The 12,947-nt window shown below is 36.9% G+C and overlaps 2 protein-coding genes across 2 annotated transcripts; one reads left to right on the top strand and one right to left on the bottom strand.

Annotated features, from left to right (window-relative positions):
- Window positions 1–6,377: 6,377 nt before the first annotated feature.
- Window positions 6,378–7,948, top strand: LOC138318807 (uncharacterized). The gene has a single exon (XM_069261520.1). The coding sequence runs from the start codon at window positions 6,431–6,433 to the stop codon at window positions 7,337–7,339; it is 909 nt and encodes a 302-aa protein (XP_069117621.1). The 5' UTR covers window positions 6,378–6,430; the 3' UTR covers window positions 7,340–7,948.
- An 814-nt stretch (window positions 7,949–8,762) lies between these two features.
- On the bottom strand, window positions 8,763–12,892 carry LOC138320059 (uncharacterized). The gene is made up of 2 exons (XM_069263147.1): window positions 12,758–12,892; window positions 8,763–11,292 (listed from the first exon to the last, which is right to left on the bottom strand). The coding sequence occupies exon 2, from the start codon at window positions 11,274–11,276 to the stop codon at window positions 9,552–9,554; it is 1,725 nt and encodes a 574-aa protein (XP_069119248.1). The 5' UTR covers window positions 11,277–11,292; window positions 12,758–12,892; the 3' UTR covers window positions 8,763–9,551.
- Window positions 12,893–12,947: the final 55 nt, after the last annotated feature.

The raw sequence follows: 12,947 nt of genomic DNA, 5'->3' as shown, positions 1-12,947 counted from the left end.
TGGCAATGACAGATCGGGCAGCTCTATTCAATACAATGTACAACTTAGTGGAATAGTCACGACAGGGTGCGTTTTGTTCAGACTTAAAGACCATTTCTTCTTAAAGGAAACTCTTGTCTAGATATGCGAGACATAATGAAGCTGATCTTTTTTTTTACATTTAAGCTTTAATCGATGATGTTACATTAAATATCTGATGAATGTCAATGAAAAATACCTGAAGAAATATGGTAATATTTTGTATATTAATTAACAAAAAACTGGGGGACCATATGTCGATATTGTGCTTATGACTCCATTGGGATTTGTGTTACTTTTTTCCTTAATCTCTAAAAAGCTTATTTTAGAACACAAGTTTCTTTACATTTGTTTCAATCATACTTGTGTTCAGTATGATAACGTTATAGTTGAAAGCTGAAGGGGAAGTTGCGATGGTGATATATGCGATATAAATATATCTTGTAATATTCTGTACAATGTATTTGATAGACACTATATATATAGAGACATTGTCTGACGAAAGAAACGTAAGATTGTAAAGCAGCACGGTAGAGAAATAAAATTGTTAAAACATCGTTCTTTTGTTTCTCTTTACATCTGATATATCGCGTAAAAAATTATATAAATATATTTAAAATATGACTTCTGTGTTTCCCGTACAATAAAGCCATTTCATGAATTTATGTATTACACACGTGTAATATAACACATCTGCATTGTGATTGGTTGATTCCAACGAAAGGTACTATTTCTACGCGTGGGACATGACCTACATTTTACTACAATATTTAACTTTACTGCAATATTTCACTACGAAATGCTGCTTTGAACGACGACACCACACTAATCTGTAGATTCATAACGGTGTGTAAAATCAGTATCAATTCTCACCTAGACGGTTTTAACATATTCCCTTGCATTCAATTCATCGCTTGAGTTATAAATCATTTACATGTACCGGTTTGATAATAAAGTACATAATAAAGCCAGAATAATACTTTAAATAAACTGGTTATTTTTCGCTTTAGTTATTACGGGGTATTGGTACTTGACCGACTTTTGTATACTAGTGATACGGTCGGAGTCTTACCTGATCGATTGATGAATCATCGGGCAGAAAACTTCAAACGGGAAGACACCAAGGCAATTATTATTCTAGTCCGCTAAACCTGCCTATATTATAAGGCTTTTTTTTAATTTTTGATTTTTTTTTTTGCCTAATATATATATGGCAATTTTTAAAAAAAAGCCTAATAATATAGGCAGGTTTAACGGACTAATATTAGTCATATAATAAATAGAATCTGACATTCCTTTCCCTTCATATAAGATTCATGATACTTGTTTCGATTTTTTCAGTTTTTGCTCTCCAAAGGCTCGCAAAAATGAAAAATTCTAATGTCGTATCATAAATCTATTATGAAAGGAAACGAATGGCATATCCTCTATATATCTGTATGTCTACATGTACGATACAGACAATATGATAATAAATGCCGGGGTCCCTATTTTTCTAAAGCTGAATTTTCTGAAGTTTCATCAAACGGAGACCGAGCGCCGCAATGTTTTGCATCAATGAAACTAATTCAAGTTGAATTTTGTTTGATCGTCATTGTTCAATGCGAAAAATATTGTCAAATAAAATTTTAAAAATGCGAACGTATTGAAGTTAACAAACCTTGTGACATGTCTTGATGATGATAATTGCATCGTGGTCTGTCTCGTCTCGACGCTATTGTGTTTACGCTCCAAGGTTGATCCATTCATTAACACTACCAACCACTAAACACACGCATGCGCAGTATCTATATGAATTAATCTTGGAGTCAATATCTTCTACTTCTTTACGAATCGATTAGATTACTTCGGCTACGCTTCTGTCCTCACTGGCGATTATTTTTCAATTCCAAATTTACACCAGTCCGTTAGGACTTCGCCAACCATCACTTTCCATGACCCCATATCCATGTAGTATATTGGCTGCTTCAGTCACGACAAAAATAAACTTAAGTGTGCTTAAATTGTGATCGGGCAAGGCAGCTGTCCATCTCACCAAGTGCCTTAGTACACAGTAACTAAGGAAAATAGTTTTATCTGGTAGTTGGTCGGCTTGTTGTTGCAGAAAGGTAGTTCAGATTGTAGGCCATTCAGCTTTTTTCCATCTCATTTATCATAACTCAGAAAAACCGAAAGTCATCCTGATCTATAGAAATCACATTTGCAGAATATTTCCATACACCTATTTTTCCTTACAAATAACTGTGGCTTCAGTTAAGACAACACACGGAAGAAGGCTAGTGTGGATACAGAAAAACTAGTAACTAATCTTTCTAGTTATTCACTATAATATGGGGAGAAATCTCTCCTCGCTAGAGGGCTTAAGTTTGTCCCGGACAGGGATAGGATAGACAAACTGAAACTTTTGACAGATATAGGATGTTGGGAGAGGAGAATGCGGTTAAAAGAGTTTTTTTCTCTATGACCGTGAGAATGTAACAGAATCACATACGGAGAAGTTTGTAGTGAAGAAAACTAAATACTTTACTCCAAATAAAAGTAGAGACGCGTGGCTTGATCTAGACATAGAGCTTGTAAAGAATGATACTGTTAACAATTTGAAGAAGAAAGGTAAGTTGAACATTTTTACTGATGAACAACAGGCATTCCATTCACTATTACACAACAGTGCCATTACCATAAGAACAGCAGACAAAGGTTCCGGGATTGTTGTAGTTGACAAGACTGAATATATACAGAAGTTGCAAGATGATATGAATGGTAGTGACAGTTATGTAGAGTGAGTACAGACCAAACCCAGCATGCATTAAAGTCAGTTAAAATGTTGTTGAATAAAATGAGCAGAGATGGGGTTATCACCAAAGATATGCATCAGTATCTCATTCCGAAACATGTAAATCCGGGAAATTTCAAAGGGAATCCAAAGTTACATAAAGCAGATAACCGTATAGATCTATAGTCAGTGGGATAGGAACACCAACAGAAAGGATAGCAGAGGTGATGGGACATGGAGTTGAAGAATTCGTTATAACGTCACCAAGTTATATTCGGGATACAACTGATTTCATAAATAAATTGCCAAGTGTTGAAATACCTTTACCAGGCCCCGATTTCTCGAACCAAAATTAAGTCCCAAACTGACTTAAGTCTAAAGTTTTCATATAAGTTACATAAGGAGAAAAACTTAAGTTTTGACTTAAGTCTGCACTTTTGTTTCGAGAAATCGGCGCCAGATCAAGCAATATTATTTTGCTTTTATGTATGTAAGTTAAACCCATCCATTCCCAGAGTAGAAGGACTTGATGCATGTGAAGAGGCGCTCAATTAAAAAACTGATGTGATCATACCAACAGATCATGTTATGGAGATGATACGGACGGTATTGGCCAATAACAATTTTAGTTTGGGTGATAAAAACTACCAACAAACTAAAGGAATAGTTATTGGATCTAGATTGGGCAGAAACTTTGCATGTTCATATATGCGTAATTTGGATGAACATCTTACGAGGTATGAGCACCAACCAGAATTCTACAAACGCTTCACTGATGATGGATTTGGGATTTGGTTAGGTAGTCAAAAAGAGCTGGAAAAATTCGCAACGTATGCTAATAGTATTGTTACGAAAATATTTATCTGCGTTATCTAGGCCAGATTATTGCAATCAACTGTGTCAGTTACGGTTGCGGTTTAAATGTATTATTTATAAATCTTAGGCTCTATTTAGTAGAATAATATACCTGAGATAACTTTATCTTATCATCGTAATAAGAGCGCAGCTCTCTGCGCGGCCGAAGGCCGCGTAGAGCGAAGCTCTACTAACCATAACACATGTGTGAGCATATAGAATCCAATAGATTCCAGTACCCCTTGGACTTTGAAATCGTGTCCCGCGGGGAAAGTCTCGCGCCTCCTTGCAGGCAGCCATGTTTTAATTCTCGTTATCAGCACGACGAGATTTTAATTTTTCTCTGTAGGCAAAACGTTTCACCAGGATACACTTTGAAATTACTGTAAGTAGTTTTAGATAACTACAAAAGGATAAGAATGGCACAATAAATGTACTAGTCAAAATGAGATACTGTCTTTGTGTTGTCAAGCGCACGGCACCGTCAGCCGTGACGTCAGGAAGCTTGGTGCTAAAGATGACGCCACATATTCCCGCGCATTTTTGATACATGGCATGTTGCCAAGTTTTCCGCATTGGAGAGAAACAAGATCGAAAAAAAATGAAATAATCCAGTTGAATATTTCTTTCTGACCTGTATATGACGACTGCTAGACGAAAATATTGAAAAATAGCATTTACTAAAAATTAATGATCGGACTACAAGTTAAAACAGTTTTAATATCATTCTGAGGCTATAATCCTAACAATATTCACATTTTTTATAAGTAGCTGCGCTCGTCTGAGGCTTTGCATTAGTCATTACATATTTACATCTATGTATCCAGTAATGCTGTCAGTAGTAATTTAATACGTCCTCTCCTGGGCGCTGACATCTTTGTTTATGATTTGTAATACAAAATATAGATAGATAGATACGTAGGCCCTCACTGGTTATTGTCTCCGTCAGTTTTTAAGTCGCGTTACGTTATTAGTCGGTCCGTCGCTACGCTGGATCCTCGATGCGTATGTGTGTATCGAGGCTCCAGCGAGTTTTCCTCCATCCATCCATCTGTGAAGCTGGTATTTTCGTAGCTCCAGATACAAGGTAATTTTACCATACTGGAAACTCCAAATTTATTTATTTAATTGTTTATTTATTTTTCAACGGCACCAGGCACGTTAGTAAAACCGATAATTTATATCGGAAACATTTTTATTATTAAGTTATAAAATATTGTTAGAGCGTCTGCTAGGGGTTGCCCCGAGGAGAGCCCCGAGCTCTGTCCCAATCAGGTGCCCCGAATTGGGGTGACGTAACCCCAAACATTCTTGGGGAAAGCCCCGACCAGTGAGGTTAGTTGATGTACTCGATAGTTTGTAAAATCATTAACTTATCATATTTGTATTAATTTTATATATGTTGGAGTCATGAAAAAATTGAATTCCTTGATACATGGGTTTTGCTGGAGAAAGGTCATATAATCACAGATTTGTTTATAAAACCTACAAATAAGCAGTTGTATTTACATAATGCTTCGTGCCATCCTTCACACACAAAGAAATCTTTACCATATGGATTAGGCATGAGGATCAAGAGGATTTGTACTAGGAATGAGGATTACATATGAGACATCGAGATGCGCTTAAAGTACGATTGCGTAAAAGAGGTTACAGTGGTAAGCAAGTGGACCAACAACTACAGAAAGTGGATCGAATGGAGAGAACGGAGCTTATAACTAAACGTAAGAAAAAAACTAACAATAGGGTCCCACTGGTACTTACATACACCAGGATGCTCCCTGACATACAGAAGATCCTTCAGAAGCATAAAAAACTCGTGATATGTCTGAACAAATGAGGATTGTATTTGATCAACCGCTGTTACTGGCATTCCGTAGGAACAGCAATTTGTGTGATACACTTGTGCATAGTAAAACCAAACGTGAGATATATGTAGACGCTGGTTGTGATTGTGCCATATGCGATCAAATGGAGAAGAATGCTGTCTATGACACAAGCCGTTCACGGGAATATAAGCCAGTATCATCAGCAAAATGTTCCACACGGAATGTTGTGTATGTTTTGATTTGTAATAAGTGCAATGTAACTGTGTATGCTAGTGGAACCGAAAGTTCGGTGAAGGAAAGGTTCAGTGAGCATTTACGGGATGTTCGTTTGCGATCGGATAAACCAATAAACCGGCATTTCTGGAACCATAAAGGAACCGATGTGAAGATTGCGGTTATGAAGACATTGTCTAAGAATATGAAAGGATACCGGTGTTTACACGAAGAACAGTGGATAAGGTTGTTGGACACAAAGACTCCAAAAGGATATAATGTAAAAGGAGTGTAATGCAACAGTAAGAAATTTTAAAATCAAGATAGCAAGATGGTGACTTGATCAGTATACTGCGATTCATTTCCAAGACGAAGGCTATGTAGCCGAAAATTTGGAACAGAGAAGGTTAATATTAGGTATATTGTAAAATAAAATAGCAAACACATATCCACTAACACTGAAATGTTTTATACTGATATCGTCAGACTCCATTAATTTAATCTAATTATTTTAGGGAAGTTTGGACACCGTTTTAGATAATATTTTAATACACCCTGAACATCTAGATATACATTGTAGTGCTGTGGTGCGTTCTAAGTCAAAAGTTAACTATCGATAGTAAATTCATGACGTCATAATACTTTGCAGATTGATTATTTCTTATGACGTCATATATTCTATTTATTGTCGTTTGTTTCATGACGTCACGTATCCTAGGAATTAGCAACGCACAGATATGCAATGGACATCACAGAGGATTGTCCAAGCCAGATTCCTCACGACGTAGAGCTAGAGGGGGACGGAAATGGTCCGTTAAAACGCGATGATCAGAATCTGTATTTCAAAGAGGAACAGCCGCTATCAGATCTTGTATTGTTAGTTGAAGGCGAGAGTTTGTTCGCGAGTCGAAGCCTGCTTGCTTTTGCGTCGCCTGTATTTAGCATCATGTTTACGTCAGAGTTTAAAGAAAAAGATCAGAAAGAAATTGAACTCCCTGGGAAAAAAGCAAAAGACATCGATGAACTATTGAAATTTCTGCATCCGGGGATGGATGATAATTTAGAGCAAGGGTATTTGTCGGCATTTAGGCTACTACCGATCGCTGAGGAATATCAGCTGGGAAAGCTTACTGAGAAATGCGAGGATACCATTCTTGAAAAGGTTTTGGAAGGCAATTTGAATAGAGATAAAGGAGAATTCGTGGTGAAGTGTTTACAAGTATGTGCAAGATACGGTTTGGAGAAACTCTACAAAATTGTCACACAGAAGTGTTCCGAAAACCCAGTGTTGGTGAAAAGTGTCCGAAAGAGTGACGCTCTTCCGTTAGAAGTTAAAAACCGCGTGTTTGAGGAGAGACTTTCCATCTTGGAGAAAGAGCGAGAAACCTTCCTCACCACTAAAGATCGTCTAGAAACGGTCAAAGGTCGCCTACGGGCCATCATACAACCACATGAGAACCATTGTCGCTGTCGGGTTGAGCTCAAACTCCGCTCCAACATGCAGAGATACTGTACGTACTGTTCACGTAACTGGTGTTCTGATCATGTAAGTTCAGAATCTTATCGAAGTTCTTACTGGTTCAACTGCAATCATCGAGTCGGGTTCACTGTGGCAAACGATGGTCTTTTAAAAGCTTTCATTGAGTCATAAGATATATTTACGGTATTTTTAGACACTAATACTAAAAGTATGCGGGGGAAAAAACCATTATATAAAAACAGTAAAACACGTAGGATATTTCAAAAGCCTATTTAAGACATATATGTATATTCACGATATCATTATTCTATTGTTTGCATTATTGTGTCAACAAACACGGTTTAAACGATTTTCTTCGTCTGTCTATTTGATTGTTTTCTATTATACAAATGACATGGCTGTAAATATGATTCTAAAGTAAACAATCTAGGCCACTTGGTGATACCTACATGTACAGATTAAAGAAGGTACGGCCTTTCATTGTAACTAAATATGATTTGTAAAATTAATCAGCTTAAAATGAAAAAAATATGGCATTACAGACCGATTAAAGCTTTTCACTGATCGCCTTTATAACCCGACTATAAGAACCAGTGTAGGTCGAGAGACCGCTTATTGAGAACTTTTGTAATACATTTTTAGATTGTTCTATATTAAGTTTTTTCCTGCGTATCTGCCAATTTATTAACCTAGAAAATTGTGTTTGTATTGGAAACGGATTTTGTATTCAGTAGGAAGTGGAAAATCTCGGTCAATAAATAAAATATTATTCTAAATCGATTATTAGCGTTTACTTTTATATTTGTAATTAAGATCCATGTTTATTTCTGATTGACGTCTTGATATTGGTAAATAATAGTTAGAAATCCGTGTAGAACAAAGAAAACATATACAACAATAAAAATAGATATTTCAATTGGTCATGTTTAATGAGTTTTCCTAGATACTGTTAATAGTACATGTACTTTAACTGTGATAATGCAAGATGTAACGTTTAAAATAAAATGTAACGACAGTCAAAACAAATTCAATTGTTTTAAAATAACAAAACAATATCAATCAACAATTAATCAAAGTGATTAATATTAAAAAATAACAACATAATCGATAACCCTAAACAAATTAATCACTGACACAGTTTTTCAATTGATAGACCAGTCGGTATACAAGGAACTCAGGCAGAAAAGTTTCCATTTGACACAAAACATTGCTGTCCCAGTGCTCAATGTTATGAAATCTTCATTATGATCGCCTTGGACTAATCAGTATTAGATTAGATTTTCTTATTACACTTTCGTGACTCGTTTTATGTTTTAATCATATAATCTAATAAGAATTTGTAGGTCTTCCCTTAGTTCGCTTAACGCAAATAAAAAGGACATAATAACACATGATTTTTACGTGTATGATAATTATAACGATCGATATCCCAACAAGATCAATTATACTAATTCTCCAGAAATGAAGGACTATTTAGATCAATATAATGTCTTATAAAGGATAGAAATGATCTGGGCGATCATTTTAATTATTTATTTGAGGTTCAATGTATTTATCAGAAACAGACTATACATTCTCTGTGGGTGAAGCATCATTGTTCATATTTGGCACGTGATTATGATTATGAAATAACTTTTTTGATACAATAATCATAATCATATGAATATTGAAAATATAATATATCTGCAATCACATCTGCAACTTAATCGATATATACCTATAGATAATATCTGTAAAAATTGGTAGATTGACGAATGGAGTGTATTCTCAGTATTTTTAAGTCTGTTCCAATTAAATATCTTAATTATTCAAAATAATTATTATTGCATTACATATCCATTGTTTGCTCATGTACATCCGTGCCTGGCCGCGTGTCACATAATACACGTGTAATGATAATCTGATACAGATATTGTATAATTATCTCTGTCAGTAGAGGTTGATTTGTTATGAATAAATATATATATACATCACTATTAAAATCCTCTTACAGCATGCATTATATAGTTTTTATCGTAGAATTAAACTGTCTTGTTTTCACAAGAACTCATTGCCGATATTCCATGGACGTACTTTTTAAGTACACAAAAATTATCATTAAATTTCAGTAAAATATTTTATATAACAAACTCTGATAGCACAATTTCATTAAAGCACTATCAAAAATCCGCTTAGAGCGGAGTATGAGTCAGTATCTACAAGTATAAGTCTGGTAATTGATTGTGAAGCCAATTCCATCGTGTAACCCGAAACACATTATCAAGATATTGGCCAATGTTTATGGTGATCACATTTAACGCATCACGGATCAAAGGTAACGCATCATGAATCACAGATAACGCATCACTGATCACAATATCGCCTCACTGATAGCAGTATCACTTCACTGATCCTTTGCACGTTCTTTATCCACACTTTTCCTACTTTGTTTAGAGGAACATGAACTGTTTTCCTCTAACCCGCCAGGACTTGCCATTTTGAAACAGGTGGGTGCTATGGTACTGTACGTCCGTTCTTTTGATTTTGGTCCCCGTCTGCTTGTTCCTCCGCCAGTCTTTTCCATATTGTGTTCCAATTTTCTTTCTTTTTTGCTATCCTCGGGTACTTCCTTGATGCTCAGCTTCTTGTGCCCTCGCATCCTTGGCTCTTCTATCCTAGAAAGGTCAGCTGCAGAAATTGACCTTTCCTGTAGCTGCTTCAGCAGCTGCCGCGCCACCTGTCCTTGTTTGGAAGCAGGAGGGAATTCCCGGACATAGGACTCGATAGCCTTGATGACGAGCTCGTCATACACGCCTGATACGATATCTATTTTTGGTAGGGTCAAGGGCGTTCCGATTTTCCTTGGTCTTGGTGTTCCAGGTGTTTGATGCCGGAAGTATTTCTGCCGTTCGTATGCTTCCTTGAAATTTTCCCTGAATTCTGCCTCCTTTTTACCCAGCAACATCGGCATAGTAGCGGGACGTGGGGACAACTGTGGCGGGATTGTTGGCGTTATAACGATTCGGTTTCCTCTTATCATCGGCAGGTCAATTGTGTCCGAAAAATGCACCTTGCGACTTTCGGAATCTTGCGATGACAAGGACGACTTTGAGATGATCTCCATTGATTTTGACTCTGTGGTGCTAGCACTAGCAGTACCCAAGTTTTTCCTTTGAATATCAACAGACATGTAGGGCAGCTCAAGGACTCGGGTGGACATATGTTTCGTGGAAGGCCGACTTGTCCCAATGATGCTGATATCTGCAAGGTCAATTGAAGACATCTTGCCTCCTTTCAGATCCAGTGACACATTGTCGTTGTCATGAAAATGACTGGCTGAGCCAATGGTAGCCGGGGTAGCGGGAGGATTTCGAGGAGGTGAGGTCGAAATGTTGGACGCCGGAAACGAGATGGTACGCTGAGATACAGAGGATCGCGAAGGAGGCGGAACGACGTCCGACTTAAGACCTATTTCATCAGCGATCTGCTGCATTTTCGTTCTGTCTTCCTCCTTTATATAACGCTTCTGCATCCTGGACAAGAGTGAAGAACGGTATTTCCTGTTATCTTTAGATTGACTTTCGTCGATCGAATCTTGGATGCTATTCGATTGGTTCTGTGTACGATCCACAGACACGACAAAGTACACATATGGAAAAGAGCCCTTTGATGACTCAGAACTTTTGTTGTTGGATAATGGTACCATCTCGACCTTCTTCTGTTGAATTCTGGTTCTGAGTTTGCTTTCGGGACTTTCAGGCATTCCATATGTGTGTGGTGTGATATTGTCACCAACCTTCGGAACAGCCCTCTCAGATCGGTCTGTGAGTTTGGTAAGACTCCGACTTACACGACTACCGTCGACGGATGCTGTTTTACAAGCGTCTGAGTAACGGACTCGAGATTCTTCAAGCCTTTGGCGGATTAGGTCCATTCGTTTTTGTGTGATCTCGTTTCTGGTGAACGATATCAGCTTCTTTTGGTGTGAGTTAGTATTCGGTGTCCTGCCATGGCGTGAAATTTTGGCCAGATTTTCTGTCACGTACTCCGTTTCTTCATCATCGGGCGGAGTGGAGGCGGTCAGCCCACCTGCGGTCAGTATAAAATATGGCGTTACCTTTGCCGCCATGTTGTACTGCGGGTATCTGTAAACAGAGAATAAACAAACATATTTGTTATACACTAAATTAAGTAACACTAGTATTGTGAAATATCAAGTAAACACTGTTAGACTAAATCTAACTCGGTCATATTACATGAGGCGCAGTCACATCGAGTTAAATTAGAGTTAAAACCAGCATTTACATGATAAAGCATTACGATTTTACATTTAAGATTCCTAAACAGCTCGTACAACATCAAAACTAATTGCAGATTAAACCCTTGCTGTACGGTAGTAGATTCCTGCCACTAACACTAAATAAAACTCGTTACACCTGGTTTAACCGTGTTAGTTTATTTCAATATTAACTCTCTTCTAGTATTACACCCATGCAGGTTAGGGTACCATCACCCTCTATATCCCAGAGGTTACTATCACTCTCGTTATATTCTCCCTAGGACTATATAATAGAAACACTGAAAGCAGTTCAGAAGAAAACAAACTGACCATTCTCGGGCCTATAGAGACTTCCTTTGGAGGTTGTAGAGAGTGACGTCCACCTTCAAAGCCATATATAAGCTTTATTCAGTTCGTTTGATGTATATTTAATGAATAAACTACCTGCACCATCTGTTATCGCACACATATCTTTCACTTGTGCTATGGCATAGTCCGGAAGGGGATATAAACAGTGATAGTAATCTTTGGGAATCGAGGAGGGGTACTATTAAACCGGTTACAATACATTGCCGCCCCGTCTAGCACATTCCAACTGTTAGTGTACGGCATAACGTACTTTAATCTAAATCGCCGTTATAACGAAAGTCAGGGGGCGAACACAATCGATTTGTTATAAAGATAGTTTGTTGTACAAATATTACTGGCATGTTATAAGAAGGGTTGAAAAAGAATGAGAAGCAGGAAGACTATGTATTGAAATGTAAAATCACACTTATTTGTTTAGAAAAAAAACATCCGTCTATTGTATTTCAATGTTTAAGTCCGAAGTTTTCGTATCCTTCACTTTTTTCACTTGTTGAGATTAGAATACAATGTTTTCTTCTAGATGACAAGATAGTTTATCACTGTATTTTTAAATGGTGAAATCGTCACTTTGAGAAATCATATCTATGTATTCGATAATGGACTTTAGGACAGTTAGCTGTCATGTTTACCAATGATAAAAATGTAAAGATTAAAGTAACTGCCGAACAGTAATAGGCATTGACTAATAAACTTTTCATGTTTATTCCAGTAAACCCAACTGTGTTATGTCGATGTAAAGTCTCATTCAAAATTATTGAAGTCATTGATATAAGCGTGATATGTTTCGGTTTTTTTTTATGATTTAAAAAAAATATATTATATATAAATGAATGAAAGTACATGTACACGTAGTTACAGTTCAAAATATATATCTGACACTATTTCTCAGTCAGGTGTTGTTTTCCATATCACGAAACAACATATAAGTTCAATACTATCTACAAATGTATTTATTTTCATACCTTTAACTGTTTTATCGAATGTCCATTGTTGAAACGTCAAGATTCAGCATATTTCCCAAATAAACAAATTCATGTTTCCTCTGAAATATCCGGATGTTCAGTCTATATTCACCATCGATGTTCTGTGGAGCCCTGGCGGTACCATGGCACTGCCGGATTATGTCAATCCCTGGTTAATCCCCGGCCAGGC

This window comes from Argopecten irradians, chromosome 3, assembly GCF_041381155.1.
Source record: "Argopecten irradians isolate NY chromosome 3, Ai_NY, whole genome shotgun sequence".
Classification (NCBI taxonomy): domain Eukaryota; kingdom Metazoa; phylum Mollusca; class Bivalvia; order Pectinida; family Pectinidae; genus Argopecten; species Argopecten irradians.
The sequence above is the reverse complement of the archived record's forward strand: the minus strand, read 5'-3'. Positions and strand labels throughout refer to the sequence as shown.